This window comes from Nansenia antarctica, assembly GCF_963989245.1.
Source record: "Nansenia antarctica genome assembly, chromosome: 1".
Taxonomy (NCBI): Eukaryota; Metazoa; Chordata; class Actinopteri; order Argentiniformes; family Microstomatidae; genus Nansenia; species Nansenia antarctica.
In genome coordinates this window covers 76,915,747-76,933,709 of record NC_137674.1, presented here as the reverse complement: position 1 = coordinate 76,933,709, position 17,963 = coordinate 76,915,747, and the positions used below count along the sequence as shown (strand labels likewise).

At 45.7% G+C, this 17,963-nt stretch overlaps 2 protein-coding genes across 4 annotated transcripts in view; both read left to right on the top strand.

Annotated features, from left to right (window-relative positions):
* Nucleotides 1-3,688, top strand: part of ipo7 (importin 7) — a 20,170-nt gene extending 16,482 nt beyond the window's left edge. Inside the window, exons 19-25 of the mRNA XM_080541202.1 lie at nucleotides 245-342; nucleotides 645-740; nucleotides 884-1,104; nucleotides 1,287-1,495; nucleotides 1,658-1,864; nucleotides 2,153-2,269; nucleotides 2,557-3,688. Of these exons, the coding sequence (XP_080397328.1) occupies nucleotides 245-342; nucleotides 645-740; nucleotides 884-1,104; nucleotides 1,287-1,495; nucleotides 1,658-1,864; nucleotides 2,153-2,269; nucleotides 2,557-2,654 (1,046 nt within the window). The 3' untranslated portion in view covers nucleotides 2,655-3,688. The remainder of the gene's footprint in view (nucleotides 1-244; nucleotides 343-644; nucleotides 741-883; nucleotides 1,105-1,286; nucleotides 1,496-1,657; nucleotides 1,865-2,152; nucleotides 2,270-2,556) is intronic.
* Nucleotides 3,689-4,911: 1,223 nt separating this feature from the next.
* Nucleotides 4,912-17,907, top strand: znf143a (zinc finger protein 143a). 3 transcript variants are annotated; one of them, XM_080541214.1, is made up of 16 exons: nucleotides 4,912-4,966; nucleotides 5,942-6,045; nucleotides 6,504-6,596; nucleotides 7,178-7,273; nucleotides 7,463-7,588; nucleotides 8,357-8,553; nucleotides 8,881-8,952; nucleotides 9,038-9,154; nucleotides 9,389-9,464; nucleotides 11,257-11,382; nucleotides 12,943-13,122; nucleotides 13,251-13,478; nucleotides 13,997-14,136; nucleotides 14,569-14,727; nucleotides 14,975-15,079; nucleotides 17,457-17,907. In XM_080541214.1, the coding sequence occupies exons 2-16, from the start codon at nucleotides 5,949-5,951 to the stop codon at nucleotides 17,538-17,540; spliced, it is 1,896 nt and encodes a 631-aa protein (XP_080397340.1). In that variant the 5' UTR covers nucleotides 4,912-4,966; nucleotides 5,942-5,948; the 3' UTR covers nucleotides 17,541-17,907. The 3 variants fall into 3 exon arrangements, with proteins under 3 accessions (XP_080397340.1, XP_080397339.1, XP_080397338.1); XM_080541213.1 differs by having other exon boundaries at nucleotides 5,942-6,060; nucleotides 7,190-7,273; XM_080541212.1 differs by having other exon boundaries at nucleotides 5,942-6,060.
* Nucleotides 17,908-17,963: the final 56 nt, after the last annotated feature.

Sequence of the window (17,963 nt, the reverse complement as noted above, 5' to 3'; positions counted from 1 at the left end):
GGACGTTTTACTTCCCAACTTTGAATGTCAGAACAGCAGCAATAGCATAACAGTGCAACAGCATAGGGTAACCACAACTTCACTTCAAACTCTCGTGTCTCTAACAGGAATGGCTAACTCTAAACACTACCCAGAAAGCCCCTGGGTTGAACTCTCAACTCCTTGTCTTAAAGGAGCCGTACCTCCTCCATAGTCTAGGGAATGTCTTATGTACAGTGAGTCACCACAAAGGTGTCTTTTCCAGACATGATGCCGCTCCTTCACAACTACGTCACCGTGGACACGGACACCCTCCTGTCCGACACCAAGTACCTGGAGATCATCTACAGCATGTGCAAGAAGGTAAACCCCCCCCCCTCCCCAGCAGTCTGTGTCCACATCTCTTACGGTGTGGGGATCATGTTTCAGGAAGGCGACAGTTGTGGCCTGGGGTGGTCCAGTGGTCTAGCACCGCGGTCTACAGTGCACACATATGCCCATGTCGGCATGGGTTCGAATCCGGCCCATGCCCTGCTGACATGCCCTCTCTCCCTTCTCCTTACTTTCCTGTCTGTCTTCACTTCCAATAAAATTAAACATGCCCCCACTCAGAAAAAATTAAAGTTGACAGTTTGGGTTCATGGCTTCCGTGTCTTGTGTCTTAGATCCTGACAGGCGACCCGGGCGAGGACCCAGAGTGTCACGCCGCTAAGCTGTTGGAGGTGGTCATTCTCCAGTGCAAAGGTCGCGGCATCGATCAGGTGAGAACCACATCTCGCCGGGGGGTGGAGGAGATTGTCAATCAATCGTTCCCGGTCCGATTTAGCACTTATGTGAGACGTTGAGCTTCTCTTAATGGGACACTGGTCTCTGATTGGCTGCCCCCTCTCCCCCCACCCCGCAGGTGGTGCCGTTGTTCGTGGCGGTGGCTCTGGAGCGGCTGACGCGGGAGGTGAAGACCAGCGAGCTGAGGACCATGTGTCTGCAGGTGGCCATCGCCGGCCTGTACTACAGCCCCCCTCTGCTCCTCAACACCCTGGAGAACCTGCGCTTCCCCAACAACACGGAGCCCATCACCAACCACTTCATCTCCCAGTGGCTCAAAGACGTCGACTGCTTCCTGGGGTGAGAGCTCTCTCTCTCGTACACTTTGAACTGTGGACTTCCGCAAACCGTGATTTGTCAGAGTCGACCACTCTGGAGCCCCTCTCATCGAGTGGAGACGACGAGTATACAGTGGGGTTTTATTTCCGCGCCTCTCTTTCAGTGGTTAATCCAAGTGTGTGTGTGTGTGTGTGCGTTGACAGGCTCCACGATAGGAAGATGTGCGTCCTGGGCCTGTGCGCCCTCATGGACCTGGAGCAGAGACCCCAGGCCGTCAACCAGGTGGCCGGTCAGCTGCTCCCAGCAGCCATCCTGCTCTTCAACGGCCTCAAGAGGGCCTACGCCTGTCGAGCCGAGCACGAGAATGACGAGGACGACGACGACGAAGACGGAGAGGACGAGGAGGAGAACGGTGAGCAGCGGGCAGGGGGGAATCCTCAGCGGGGAGGGGGGAATCGATTTGTTTGTTTTAATTCCACACGTCATGATAATGCGTCACTGTGTGGGGGTAGTTGGTGAGTTTCTGTTTCTGTGTTTTGACCAAAGAGATTTCTTTTGCGTTCCTTCCCCTCAGCCGAGCTGGGCAGTGACGAGGACGACATTGACGAGGAGGGCCAGGAGTACCTGGAGATGCTGGCCAAGCACGCCGGGGAGGACGGGGACGACGAGGACTGGGAGGAGGATGACGCCGAGGAGACGGCGCTGGAGGGATACACTACAGCTGTGGACGACGAAGACAACCTGGTGGACGAGTACCAGATCTTCAAAGCCATACTACAGAGTAAGGGGGGGCCTGAACACACATTCTGCTTTTAATACATCACATTTAGGATGCACGTTTGCAACCCCAGACCAGAGCAGCCCTGTTTGCTCCCTCCTATCCAATTATTTCCAAAAGCAGTGTTTTTGGGGAGGCTTGTTTTCTGTCCTGGGTATTAACAGAACAACTGCTCTTAGGAGGTTAAGAAATCTGTTTAGAAATGTTGAGTATTTAGTAACGTCAGTGAAAACCTGCCTGAAAGAAGAGGGACCTGGACTTACGTTGTTGTTTTTCTTCCTCCCAACTCAGATATTCAGACCCGTGACCCAGCATGGTACGGGGCCATCACACAAACCCTCGATGAGGAACAAGGAAAACAGCTTCATGACATCGGCACACTCGCAGACCAGAGACGGGCAGCACATGGTGAGTCAAGGCCGTCCCCTCACACAACAACAACACTCCTGGGGGGGTGTTCCAGCAACGTCGCTAAAGGAAAACCCAAGCTTATTTCGATAAGCCTCACAAGACTTGGAAAAAAACAGCTTGGATTTTCCTTCAGCGGCATTGATGGAATACCCCCCTGGGTCCGGTGTTTTTGTTTGTTGAGTCATTAGTATTTCATAGAGAAGAAGACACTGTCCTTCGTCTCCAGACTGTGACCTTTGGTGTTTGCTGTGTTCTAATTTTTTTCTGTCCTTTTCTGATTCCAGAATCCAAAATGATCGAGAAGCACGGCGGATACAAGTTCACAGTGCCAGTGGTGCCAACTAATTTCAATTTTGGAGGCAACGCTCCAGGAATGAATTGAGTCAGCCCCCCCCTCCCCCCCTCCTCCTCCCTTCTATTACTCTGTGACTGATTGTAGTGAAGTGACAAAAAAAAGCTTGTGTTGTTCCCTTCAGTAGTGGTTCCAGAACGGGGTTCTTCTCACTCACTCTTCAATCTGACTATCAAATTGGAAATAGCACCAGAAGACGTGGTGGAAGGCAAACCAAATGCAACCAATGTGCTGGGAAAACAGAACCAAGAACTTGAGAACGAAGCAAAACAGAAACAAGATGCTCTGAACAACGTTGTCTCCGGGGATCCGACGCTGGAGGGGGATAACCATGACAACTCTTCTTTTTTTTCCCACTTAAAACAAAAAAAACGGGGGCTTAACAATTTGAAATTGATTATGGGACTAAATGTTACATCATTTTCACTGTTTTGGCCAAAAGGCCGTGATGATAAGATTATACCTCTGGCAGTAGTGTTTGTCTACGTTATTTTCTGCATAAACAAATTCCCATGTTTGTTATGTATATACAAGCCAAGGTTCTTGATTTTTAAGTAGCCTTGCAAATACAACCAGAGGCGTTTGTAAGGTGTCAAGTGTATTCATATGTAGCATATTGGATACTTCATAGCACTATGTGATGCCTGATCTCTGTAAATTAATGACTAGCACTTTCATATTGTTCAGGTCTCCTAGCCTTCTGTATCAGACTGCAATTTTTTAAAAATCAATTAAGACTATTTAAAAAACAAAAACACAAACAGCTGTAACTTTGTTACTTTGCAAGCGACTTCTCCTGTAACGGCTGATTGTCACATGTATTTGGTTACGGTGGGGAATAATGGGTGGCATCACTTTGCTGCTGAAAACGGAAACATTCTAGATTCCTGAAAAGAGAGTGCTCTTGGTGTTCAGTTTGGATGCAGGACATGGTTGTGAGAGCACTGAAAGGCAATTGGATACTTCATTGAAGCATGTACAATTGGACTTGATCGTGACGGTCTCAAGCATTTGGTTGGTGTATGGATGAACCATCTATATATACAACAACATATTAAAAAAGTTAAGTTGGAATGCATGCAGTGCGAGTGTTTACTTGCACAACTGTACATCTACAGTATTTTGACCGGGGACACTGAGGAAATGGGGCTTCAAACTCGGCAAACATTTGATGAAATGAATGTTTTTGTATTGACATTCATTTCTAACCAGTGGACCACACATGGATAAGTCCTGTTAAATATTGTATGACAGGTGGGCGCCTGTCCAGAAACAACCCCTAGTTCTCATACCTCAGACACTTGTGTAGATCTGATATTGTTTGGTTAGGGGTAAATAAAGTACTAATATATAATAAGATACTAATAGCTTATCTCTGGCTTAACTATGCCCTCTGATGAGCTAGGTTGCTTTCACTATCTTGTCCACTGATTTAGACGGTCATTGCTTACACCTATCCAAGCCTTTCAGTTTTACACACGGGTGTCCAGGGCGGAGGAGCAAAGGGATGTTTCTGAACAAGGCCAAAGATCTTGGAAAAGTGACTCATGCTATGATGTCATATAGTCCTATCGGGAACGGTAGACATTTATATATTTCAGTGTACAGTCAAAGCTGTGAGGACGGTAGCAGATATACATATGTGTATATTTGACGGTGGCTTTAGGGTGATTGTTGGAAATGCCGAATTGTTCTGTACTACAAAAGTCCTTGATTCTACTGCATTGCCCACATCACCCTGCTCAACTTCCAAAATGGCTGCATGCACAAGCGAAAACGTGTTTATATTTAACGGCCTTACATGTGTCCTTTGGATGCACTTTGTTCGTATTTTAACAGATATTATTACAGCGATAAGTTAAATCTGAAACTGACATTTCGTCAAGGCGCAGCTGGAAAGAAAAACAAAGATATCCAACCAGTCTTAAGAATGGACCTTTAGGTCCTAAATCTCATGTGAGGGGCACCCCATAATCTGAATGTTAAATATGAATGGCAAAGTTCAGCCGCCCACCAATGATTGAATGGGTTTTGAACCAATGAGGACAGCCCGTAGCCTGTTTTACTGAAATAATAGCCAATGACGAGGGTCAGACCGGCGCCTGTTCTGTGGCTGCGTTTGTAAATGTGCTCTGAGAGCGCCGGAGCGCACACTGGGTTCAACGTCACAAAGGGACGAAGTAATTTGATTGGACAAGAGGCACTCCATGAGTGCTGATCAGATTTCCCAGAGTGTGTTTACGAACGCACCCTGCGTGTGCATGTTCCGGGGTTCCGGAGACAGCACTTCCTGCCCTGGTGCATGGCGGTCGAACGAAGGGATTGTTGGAAATATTCTCGAGGTTCGTATCTAAATGTGTTTTACCCGGGGCGCGTTGTTCCTACAGCCACACCGAGTTATGGGAAAGAGACGTCGGCAGCCGGATAGGCCGCCTAACTGGGGAAATCCACTTCATTAAAGCACATTTGAACGACTTTGTTGTCTAAAATGTTGAATTATTACCGAGCTATCTAAGCTAATTAGCAAGTGAACCAGACCAGACCGCGGCTAGCTGGCTGACGTTAGCTTAGTTAGTTTACCCGCTTTTCCCTCCCAAACATCTCTTCTCCCAGAACGAGACACGTTACATGTCAGTTACATGCGCATGGCGACACTCGCATCTCCAGGGAATTCACTTTTCTACCGTGTCATGTTGCTGGTCAACGGTGGTGCTGTAGTCACGTTTGGGTTTGCTACGTAACACCAGTGTAGGCTACTAGCCGGCTAGTATGACCGTAACATCAGTGTAGGCTACTAGCCGGCTAGCATGACCGTAACATCAGTGTAGGCTACTATCCGGCTAGCTACATGACCGTAACATCAGTGTAGGCTACTATCCGGCTAGCTACATGACCGTAACATCGGTGTAGGCTACTAGCCGGCTAGCATGACCGCAACATCAGTGTAGTAGGCTACTAGCCGGCTAGCAGGACCGCAGCAGCTCCAGTGAAGCCCAGTGCTGCCCCCCCCCCCCCCATAAACAACTGAACATGTTTGCTATGAAGTTACCCTGCACTCTCCTTCATGAACAATAATCACTAGTTGTAGGTGAGTGCATTGCCATGTAGCATTATGTACATGGATGCATTACCATGATACTTGTGTACTCAAACTATTTGAACTATGAACTATTCAGTTTTCCTGTTCTGTTGAGAATACCCTCCAATATTTCACGCACGCAGTAGGCTGATAGTCAGTGAGTAATGTCGTCTCCCTTGACGATCTTCACCGTCAGTGTGTGTGTGTGTGTGTGTGTGTGTGTGTGTGTGTTTGACAGGGCTACCATGCTGTTGGCTCAGATCAACAGAGACGCACAGGGCATTGCAGAGTTCCACAATGCCGGCGGTGACACTCAGGAGGTCACTCTCTGTCTGGCAGAAGGTGTGGCAATTTCTGGTGAGATCACGTGGTTTACCCTCCACTGCCAAAGGAAATGAGTCCAAGAAAGGGAATTACATTAGGTTCTGCTGTACAAGTAAAAAATATATTTTGATCTTTGATATAATATGTAAAATAACTTTTGCATGCAGACTAAAATAGAAGAGTTCTATTTTCTACAATCTGAGATTTGATCTGCATGTTCTGATGGTCATTTCAATTCATGATGTCTATTAGTTCTCCTAACTTTTTATTTTGGCTCATGACCCAAATTGAAGTCATTAAAGCAAAACATGTTTCAGTCACATGATCAGCCATACAATCATGTAATAGACTTACACATTTGATCATATGATGGTTCTACATATGATATAACCATAAACATTTAGTTATTGCAAAATCTGTCAAGCCTGCCTCTTCTGCAAGACATCTTTAACATTTCATTGTATCCTTTTCCATAGATGGTGATCAGATTGAGAACATGGACACTGTGAGTTTGCAGGCTGTGACCCTCTCGGATGGATCAACAGCTTACATACAGCACAACCCAAAAGGTAGTTCAAAATAGGGATGCTCCGATTTATCGGCCACCGATTTAAATCGGACGATTTCACTCCAAATGACTCGATCGGTGATCGGCAAAAATGGCCGATCGCAAAAACCGTCGTCCCCCCCCCCCCCCCCCCCCTGGGGAAGACAGATAACTGAACAGAAAACATAGGAGGACGTAACCGTATGTAAACCATGAAGGCCACGTTTATGATGTCTTTTATACAGCCATATCGACTGACTTGGGCTTCAGGCCCTAACTGGGTGATAGGCCAGACCTTTACTATGCCATAAAAATGGGTCTGCGTTTGCTTGGTGCCTAATGGATCAAATTAAAAAATAATTGTCTAAAAAGCAAAAAATATGTAGGCTATCCAGTCAGTAGGCCTACAGTTATGTATTTAAAAAAAAATCGGTATCGGTTGATCTTGAGGAAAAAAATCGGTGATCGGTATCAGCCCCAAAAATCCAGATCGGAGCATCCCTAGTTCAAAAGTCCACATCCATGGCTGATTTAGTGTACAGTATCTGCTGTTGATGTGTATATAGCCTGGCACGATGAGATCAGTCTAATTGAGGAGTTCAGTCTCCATTTCAGATGGCCAGTTCATGGATGGACAGCTCATTCAATTAGATGATGGATCTTCTGCCTATGTCCAACATGTGTCCATGTCAAAATCAGGTCTGTTTTCCTCTTGTCAATGTATTATGCGTATTATGATTCAGTCATGATGGATAGATCATTCACTTAATTAGACAAATGTATTTATTGTAAGTAGCTTTGGATAGAGGTGTTTGCTAAGTGACAAAAACCAAACCAAAAATATTTTGATGTTGTCATGCCGACTCACGTTCCTCTTTGTCTAAGCAGAGGAGGCCAACAGCTGGACAGGCTCTCCGCTGTGTGACGTGATCGGAGGCGACGGCCTGAGGCTTGAGGACGGCCAGGCGGTGCAGCTGGAAGACGGCACGACCGCTTACATCCACACGCCCAAAGGTCTGTGCCTCCCTCTGTCCCAAGATGCACTGTTTCTCCTCATACCTGGTCATTACTTATGACAGAACGGGAGGATGGTTTGACCATTACCTCCTGCCATAGTGTCCACTCCTCACGAGACGCATCATCTACCTACCCTTAGCCACTGCATTTTTTTTTTTTTGCCGCCATGTGTGTGTGAATGGGTGAATGAGAGGTGAATGAGAGGCCGTTGTAAAGCCCTTTGGAGCAGCTTTGGAGCTGCAAAAAAGGCGCTATATAAGTGCAGTCCATTTACCATTTAGGTGGTAATGGAAGCGCTGGCAGTACATCACTTAGCATTTCCATGAACTCTGAAGACGGCTGTGGCCCATTCTTGCCTAGACAACTGTACAACCATTCATATTGAGTCTATTCACCCACTAAAGGAAAGATGGGAAAATCTTGCAGTGTCCAGTTAGCGTTCATTCTCTCTCTCTCTCTCTCTTTTGTGGGGTTGACATCGGGCTTTTCAAGCATGCTTTATTGTTAAAATATTGTCCACCAAACTTCAAGATAGCTTTATTGTCTGTCACACAGTGACAGAAATTCTCCTTCGACAGGCAGAAGTGCAGCTCAAGAATACAGTTCCACATTAAAAACACACATAGGTCACACATTAATACATACAATAAAAACAGACAGACATAGCAGTGTTTATCAAATGTAGTGCCTATTTAAAAAGTCCAGTCATTTAAAAATGACTGGTAAAGTGTCAGATGTGACGTTCAACACGACTCGTCCTCACAGAGACCTATGACCAGAGTACGTTGCAGGCCGTCCAGCTGGAGGACGGCACCACGGCGTACATCCAGCACATGGTGCAGATGCCTCAGGCGGCCAACACCATCCTGGCCATCCAGGCAGACGGGACCGTGGCAGACATCCACGCTGACGAGACCATCGACCCAGAGACCATCAGTGAGCTGGAGCAGTACTCTGCCAAGGTAGTCTGGTACCCTCTGGTTCTGTCTCCTAACCTGGGTCTCTTCTGAAGTCCAGTGGTAGATATTTTCCATCTTGGCGGCGGTAGCCTAGAGGTCAGACTGGCCCGGCTAGCAATCGGAAGGTCGCTGGTTCGATCCCCGCCTCAGGAGGGAGCTTTCATGTGCCCTTGAGCAAGACACTTAACCTCTAATTGCTCTAGGGGTGTCGGATATGGCTGATCCTGTGCCTAGACCCTGTGCCTAGAGCAAAAATACCAAATTCCAACAATTGCATGGCAATAAATCAGTAAAACAATGAAAAAATATATTTGCTGTTGTTTTTCCCAGGTGGAAGCTGACGAGTGTGTCACACACTGTGGACTGATGGGAGTTGAGCAGGAGGGCGTTGTGCAGATGCAGGTACTGTATGGCCTGAGAGAAGTGTGTGTCTGGTGTATCAAGACTTGTGCTCTCTCTTACATGATCTCATTTGGCCTCTTCTTAGATTGTGCTTCAAAGAAATGGTCGCAGTTCGTCCAGGGATCATCATGTGGCGGAGAAAACTTTCCACTGCGATTACGAGGGTTGTGGGAAACTCTATACCACAGCACATCACCTGAAGGTTAGTCACGTTCTCTCTCTCTCTCTCTCTCTCTCTCTCTCTCTCTCTCTCTCTCTCTCTCTCTCTCTCTCTCTCTCTCTCTCTCTCTCTCTCTCTCTCACACTCACACTCACACTCACACTCACACTTGTCCCTATAGTAAGTTGGTTGAAAAAGGGGAATGATAAAAACTGCCCTGTTTATAAGATGAATGTATTTCTCTTACTAGTTGTTGCTCTTTTCTGCCCCCTGCAGGTGCATGAGAGAGCACACACGGGTGACAGGCCATACGTGTGTGATCAACCGGGCTGTGTGAAGAGGTTTGCTACAGGTAACAACAACCGTTGGCCACCTTCCCTGTCATCAATGTACTCATAGATGTAAACACCTGAGATTTGACACTAGGGGTGTTGCCTGGATGTCATAATGACAACCCTTGCCTAGACTTAGTATGAAACACCTACTGAGTCATCCACTTCCTTGTTTTGTTATATTCAGTAAGTCATTAGCCTAACAATGCTGGTCGGTGACTACGTCAAGGCGTGTTTTATCCGTCATACATCTGATTCAGAGGGCCCACACTGGAGGAGGCATGCACAATTGTTTCATACTGTGTCGGGTAATACCCTGACTGAAATACTCATGCACATACTTACTCAGATGAAGGCGTTATTCAGAGTAACAAATACAGATTACGGTGTTTACATGACTCATATGTAGGGTTGGGTACCGTTTGGGTTTTATCCGGTACCGGTACCTAACCGATACTTTAAAAACGGTACCGGTACCAAAACGGTACTTAATTCGGTACTTTTGATTTTTTTAAATGACATATATATATATATATAATAATAACACGGTCGACAACATTAAACAGCTTTTCACTTTTTTATTGCTGAGGCACAATATATATTAGTTAAATATACACTCAAATTAAAATAAATGAAAATAAAACTCCTGAGCCTTGGGGACTCCATTAAGCTGGGGGTGCCTATCGTTGGTACTGATGTCGAATACGAGTACAGTACACACTTGTTCGGCAGCCCCTCAAGGACATCAGAATATTCTTAGAAAAGGGATCTAGTGAAGAGGCCTGCATAGCCCCCAGAACCAAGAAGACCAAGAGGAAATATAACTCTGATAAACTGGAGCCCTCCACCTCGTCAAAATCCAAACTATGTTGCCGCTCAGCTACTACAACTTCCCTCCCCCTCTCTGGTCCATGATACATGACGATTGATTTTTCAGACACAGTAGTAGGATAAGGACAGTACCCGAATATCAAGAGATCCCCGATCATATTGTCCACCTCGCAGAGACGCAGCCACACATCCGCACAACGTCATCAACAGACGCGTCGAATCCTGGAGTGCACTGTCCAATCAAAGGCTTGCGTTCGTAAACTCGCTCTGAGAGCGTCGCAGCGCACACTGGGCCCGACGTCATAAGGGGCCCAGTGTGGGGCAAGTCAAGGGGCAAGTCATTTGATTGGACAGAAGGCATTCCACGAGTGGTGATCAGAATTCCAGAACGAGTTTACGGAACGCACCCATAAGTCCAGCGTCGCGTTACGCCAACCCGCTAGCGGAAGTTGCTATTAGCAACCTTCTCGTTATCCTTCCGTACTCGCTGCTTTCACTGAGTGGAAATTTAACAGGCGATGTGACGTCACGAGTCACCAGTTGACACCGGCGAGATAGAAAAGTACCGAAATGAGGTACCGAAATCTCCTTTGCGATTCGGTACGGGTACATACCGAATGTAAAGTAACCGGTACCTACCGGTACCGATTTTCGGTACCCAACCCTACTCATATGCCATTTAGTTAACGCTTTTATCCAAAGCGACTTACATTGCAGTGAATGCATACATTTTTCAGTATATATGCGATCCCAGCGGGAATCAAACCCACAATCTAAGTGTTAGTGCCCTGCTCTACCAACTGAGCCACAGAGGACCACGTCATGGCTTATTCGGAGTATTGCCATATTCTGGGTAATATTGGATTATCAGCGTGCATGACATGTAAACACGGACAGCGTTTCAACGTGGTCCATAAAATGAAGTTGTGTTTCCCACTCAGCAAAATGTTGTTTGTTTTCTGTTTTTTTCTTCTTTAAAAGGCTATGGCTTGAAGAGCCACATCCGAACCCACACAGGGGAGAAGCCCTACCGCTGCCAAGAACTGACCTGCCGCAAGTCCTTCAAAACGTCAGGTGACCTCCAGAAGCACGTCAGAACCCACACAGGTGACTGACAAGCTCTAATGGCTCTTTTCCATTGACCGGTTCGGCTCGGCACGGCTCGCCTCGGCACGGCTCGCCTCGGCACGCTTTTGAAAAGTTCCATATAGGAATCGTTCTCCACTATACCAGGAACGACCCGGGACTGTAGGAGGAGTTACGTGTCATAAGATTCCCCCCGCTATACAGCTCAGCGGGGGGAAATGCGATAAGAATTGTCAAAATGCAGCACTATCGTGCACAGATCAGCCTTAAAACATGTAATGTTAAGTGCCTGTTACTTGCCGCTTTCAGTTCTAGTAGACTGCTTTAGATCTCGCAACCAGGGAAATGCCGACATGTGTTAAAGCCCCGATTCTATATTTCTCCTGACACATTGAGCACTGTGCTTTTTTTTTGTTGGTGAACTACCGTAATAAGCCTAAAAAAGTTAAACTGTTCAAAAAGTGCAACTTAGATTGGGCATATAGTTCATGAATTACGGAGCAAGACGCAAATCTATCGGCATTAGTCAAATACATGCTCACATCCAGTCATCCGCTCACTGCTATAGATATATAACGGAGCGATGTATTTCTACGGAAAGGCTGACTGACGCGGGGCTTATACAATCTCCGCGTTTGTTATCGATATGAGTGCTCCGGTGTCTTGCTGGTAGTCAAATATATTTTTTTATATATACAGCATATGGATGTTACGTGCCTGTTACCTGCCGCTTTCAGTTCTAGTAGTTTAGATTTCGCAACCAGGTCAACGCCGACATGTGTTAAAGGGAGCAAGAAGCGAATCTACCGGCATTTGACTCATGAGTGAACGGCGAAAATGGCTGGACGACACAGCTTGGGATTCCATTGAAGTTACAGGGAACTATGTGTGAAAGAGGCTTAAATCTTGAAATAACAGTAATACAATGTTCATTGATAAAATGACATAAGGGATGGAAAGGGTAGATGGCAGTTTTAGAAGGGGGATGATGAAGCACGCTGGACTGAGGAGCAGCATAGGCACAGCACATCGCCATAATAGCGATTTTTTTTGTTATGCTTGTTGTAAATAAAAGTTCTATGATGCATTGAAATGACATTAAACTAAGATAATACGATGGTTATCATATTTTTTCAAATCTTTATTAATAAGTTATTACAGAAACAGTAAGTGACATTTTCCGAGAGCGAAATCTGTTGTGGTATTTAAAAATGGCGGTTAGCGATTAAATCTATGAACATGGCATGACGATTTCCATTGACCAATCAACGGTGTGCAGCGTCACACGTCACACGCAGCCTGACAAAAAAGTACCTTTCGCTCCTGTCGTTCCTGCTCGTGAAGGGTAGTTAAAACGTCCCAGCTCGGTTGGCAATGGAGAAAGAATAATAAACGAGTTGGCCCGGTAGTGAAAAAGCGCCATAACTGTCATTCTTATTTTACCTGTTTTAACAGTATGCACGACCGTAAACACGACACAGAGTTTGCGATTGAATTTATAACCCTCAGTTTGGAGAAGAAATCCTGATTGCGGGGAATTTGTGAACGGTCAGGAGCTGATCCTTGTCTTCCCCCCTGTAGGAGAGAAGCCTTTCATGTGCCCGTTTGACGGGTGCGGGAGGTCCTTCACCACCTCCAACATCAGGAAGGTGCACATCCGCACGCACACAGGAGAGAGGCCTTACTACTGCTCAGAGCCTGGCTGTGGGCGTGCCTTCGCTAGCGCCACCAACTATAAGAACCATATGAGGATCCACACCGGTACGCATCCTATTATTTGAAGGGTTTTATTTATTGCCTCTTTTTTTGCGTTATTCAAATTGTAGTGTTTCAAGTTGTACCGTGTTCAATCAATGCCGGTGGTTCATCGACGGACCGTGTGTTTCCAGGAGAGAAGCCGTACGTGTGCACGGTCCCGGGCTGCGACAAGCGCTTCACAGAATACTCCAGCCTTTACAAACACCATGTTGTCCACACGCCGTGTAAGCCCTACAACTGCAACCACTGTGGGAAGACCTACAAGCAGATCTCCACACTGGCCATGCACAAGCGCACGGCGCACAACGACACAGAGCCCATCGAGGAGGAGCAGGAGGCCTACTTCGAACAGCCGACAGGTCGGGATTAGAGGCTGTGTCACCACCTAGTGTGTGTGTGTGTGTGTGTGTGTGTGTGTGTGTGTGTGTGTGTGTGTGCGCGCGAGTGTGTGTGTGTGTGTGTGTGTGTGTGTGCGAGTGTGCGAGTGTGCGTGTGCGTGAACACGCCTGCGTTCGTGTGTGCGTTAGTTCATGTCAGACATGAGTCCACCTTATATGGATTTCTTTCTTCACCCTGCTCTGTTTGCCCTATGGCTAGAATGTGTTTGTGGATATCCTCCTGGGTATGTAGAGGAACAGTCACACGCGATCCCACTGGTGACCTCACAGCCAAGATAACAGGTCGCCTCTTTAGTCTAACATACGTCTCATGCCCCCCGGTGTTGAAACGTTGACTCATGGTGAATCATTGGCTACTGTTAAGCTCCTAACAAGACTGAACCAAGAGCTGAGACCTGAGTCATCAGACCTGAGTCATCAGACCTGAGTCATCAGACCATCGTAACGATCGTCCTTGTTGTTTTTGTCACGTGACTCAGAAGCCATCGACGATCCATTGGTGACCTTTAATTCGCCGGCCGAGGAGGTGGAGGAGGAGTCTGGCTCCGAGCAGATGACAGAGAGCGACGCTATTGGTCAACAGCATGTTGCGTTCATCACCCAGGATGGAACCCAGCAGGTTAGTCACTTCCTTCATTGCGAGAAAAGGACAGATGCCCCAACCTCCCTCTTTTTTATTTTTTTATTTATATGTTTTTAGTGCAATAGAGACTATTGTGATAGAGACCATAGAGATTGACAGGAAGGATGCATGAGGGAGACAGGGGATGACATGCAGGGTGTGTCATCCCCGATGGCCGGAATAGAAACCAGGGACCTGATGATGCTACGCCATTTACGCCCCCCCAACCGGCATTCCTCTGTCCACTATGCGTCTATACATACAATGCCAAACAAGTGAAACAAAGACTTTGCTATAACTGGACACTAATTCATAAAAGGCAGACGGTTTGGGTTGTTACAGTTTATGAGAACTATGTCAAACAATATAACATTGATTTGTCCAATAAATAAATAAATATATATATATCATATATAATTTCATTCTCAGATCAGTATTTCAGAGGCTGACATGCAGGCGCTGGGACATACGATTACCATGGTAACCCAAGATGGCACCACCATAACCTTGCCAACCCATGAAGCAATGCTTTCTGCGGACGGGACTCATTCTGTCACCATGGTAACGGCAGATGGTACAGAGGGGCAGGTGAGTTTTACCACAACTTTCCTATTTTATGAAATGTGTTGGCCACTGTGTAACTATATTTAGTTACAGTAGTTACATTTACAGCATGTTACACATCTTAGCAGCAGCAACCACAACTCACCCACAGCTGACACCAATACTAAGGAACTGCCTACTTTCCAAATCGATTTGGGAAACCCCCTATCCAAACATGTCCCATATGCTATGATTTTGATATATGTGTGCGCTAATCTTCTTTATTTCCCAGGTGGCCATCGATTTGGCTTCCTTCCAGGGCACACAAGACGAGCTGGGCATTCACCACCCGGTCACTTTTCTAGCCACCTCCAACGGCCGACAGATCGCCGTCCAGGTGACCTACTTCCTCTAACAAACAAAACACTACATACAGCAACACAAACTAGGAGAAGAGCACAGTAACAGGCACAACACCCCCCCCCCCCCCCTTTCCTGTTGAGGCAGATGACACAACAGTGGTACCAGTGTCCGTCCAGACTCATCATGTGTGAACCTCTGCCAAGGACAACAGTGTGGGCTATTGTTACCAGTTAGCTAGAGGTGTGAGGGACCAGGCCGCTCCGGGTATTGGCCGTAACAAAGAGCTGATTCAGTGTTAACATAAACCGTTTTTTATTTGGTAGATGGAAGGAAAAGCAGTTGTTAATGGAAATAACCAGTGTTTGGATAGTTGCTTTCACTTTCAATGATCGTCACATCAGTCCTTCCATTGTGATGCTGATAATGGATGTTAAAGATGACTTTCTCTGGCCCCTGTAATCCCCCACCCCACCCCACCCCATCAGGCAGGGGTGGAGCAGCCGTTTTCAAAGTGTGGGTATTCTAGGAGCACCGCAACCCCCCCCCCCCCCCCCCAGCCTTTGGCCCCCTTTCCAGTCTCCACAACATGCCAAATCAAAATGAATGCCATGCATTTCGACCCTTTCTTCACTACCATACGCAAATAATATTGAGTTCAAAATGTACATTGTAGCACCATTCCCTTCATCCCAAGATACTATATTCACAGCATTCACACACCATAGTATTAAGCAATGACTTTAGACTTTTTAGTGTCTGAAAGAATAATAGAAATGGAAAAGGGTGAGCTGGCTGTCCTCAGTGGCTACTGAGTCTCTAACTGCCAACTGAGGAAAGAACCGCAGTTCGAGCCCAACTTTCCACCACCTCGCCCCAGTCTTAAGGGTAAACAATTACTAATTGAAAGGGAGGGATATCTGTTATAGGGCACAACACAAACGAGCAGGTGCCACATACAAACATCCTATGTGCCACACATGCACGCAAGTTTACCATACTTTAACTGTTGACTCTTTCCTGGCCTGGCGGGTTGGTCAAATGGCTGTGATTGGCTGGATGGCCATTCAATCAATCTAACTTGACCAATTAGGTTTTCATGTATGAGGAACTCAGTTTCGTTTCATTAGCATTTTTCCTTTGTCGTGCACTTAACACAGGGTTGCCAAATGGGGGGGGGGTGGTGGTATCATGTTTCTCTGAAAGTACTGGTGTCGCAACACCCATCACTGCCATCAGGCCACTTTTCACACCTATTTGAATACTCTTAACAACAGGGAACAGAGAGTTATGCGGGGTACACACATAAGGATTTTTTGGCCGGTTTTGGCCCCCGATTTTTGGATGTCTGAAAACGACAGAAAACGCCCGATTATCAGATGGATCTTAACATTTTCCTATAACAAAATCCTGGGGTGTGAGGTGTGTTAAGAGTCAATTCTCTTCAATTGTGCAATCAACTCTCCCGACAACCTGCTCGGAAAATGGGCGTGGCCGGCAATCGTAAATGTGAAATGTGTTCAATAATTACGAGCAGAAATCATAGGGTTGCCAGATTGTTTGGTGAAATTAGCGGTTTTAGACTGTGGTTAGGGTGGAAAATGTCACTTCCATCTGGCAACCCTGCTCGCGAGTCCAACTATAATGTAGCCAATCAAGAAGCGAGCTGACTTCTTCTTTTCGTTATTCTGCACTTTTTTTGCCCTGTCGCACATGGTTGTCTCGTACAGGTCAGTCAGGGTACTACGTTAGATAATAATAATAATAATAATAATAACTTTATTTGTATAGCGCTTTTCCTGCAAACGTTGCGGCTCAAAGTGCTTTAATCATTACATAATCTTAATTTAATTATTTTGTAATTTAGTTTAGTTTATTTATTTAGCACACAAGAGATTGTGCAAGGAGGGAACGAAGCCCAGAATGCTTGTACATAGTTCCACTCCCGTCAATATTTATGTTTCAAATAAACATCAAGGAACACTTAATGCATGTCAATAAGAGAAAATAAACCACAAACAAAATCATATCCATAAAGGCAATATTAAAAGGATGGGTTCACGCGAGATTTCTGGCTTGGGGAACGAGACTAGAGAGTTTGGAGTCTGTCGTAACGAAAATCTTTATGTCTGTGGGGTGCTGAAATGGGGAAATTGGCGCACACCACACACAACACGATCAAGGCTGTTCAATCCAAGATTTTGTTTCTTCATGTGTGGGGTCTGTCTCAGATAAGATTTCGGTTAAGATTTTGAAAATCCTTGTGTGTACCCCGCTTTAAATACAGCGAGATAAAGAAACAGCAGATTTGGTCTTATCAGGCCATCAGTATATATCATCAAACTAATGCAACTCATACAACTAATATTCTTTTGGTTTCTCCTTTAATGATTTCAACCTTTTCTCTTCTTCAGCTCAGTGAGCAGCCCTCGCTAGAGGAGGCCATCAGAATAGCATCAAGAGTCCAACAAGGGGAGACTCCTGGGTTAGAAGACTGATCTCCTTCAGCACTGTGACTTCTTTTAGGACATATTGTAATTTGACAACAACTACAGCTGTAATGATAATGAATTGTATTTATGATGCGCTTTCTATCACCCAAAGGAGGTGATATACAGCATGAATCTAGTAAACACACCTTTCAGTATGCTGCCCTGAGGGCATTGCGTGTAAATCAAAACATTATATTATTCTGTAGATTTTGTAAATAGACATTTTTAAAGATGGCTACACAAAGACTCTGGGATATTGACACTGATTTGAGTAAGAAATGTAAGTGAGTTGATGCATGAATGAAGTGGTCAATTTGTGTGTTTTTGACTTGCATATATGTTTCTTTGAATCTTTTTTTTTTTTTTTTTTCTAATTCCCAAAATTGTACTCTGTGTATATAAACAGCCAATGCAATGAATCCAACATAT

Bases quoted from the DNA above. Each gene is read 5' to 3' on its own strand.
- znf143a (XM_080541212.1), top strand. From the start codon at position 5,949: ATGCTGTTGGCTCAGATCAACAGAGACGCACAGGGCATTGCAGAGTTC. The intron at 7,274-7,462 runs GTCTGTTTTCCT...TTGTCTAAGCAG, and splicing joins TGTGTCCATGTCAAAATCAG to AGGAGGCCAACAGCTGGACA. The intron at 13,479-13,996 runs GTCGGGATTAGA...CACGTGACTCAG, and splicing joins CTACTTCGAACAGCCGACAG to AAGCCATCGACGATCCATTG.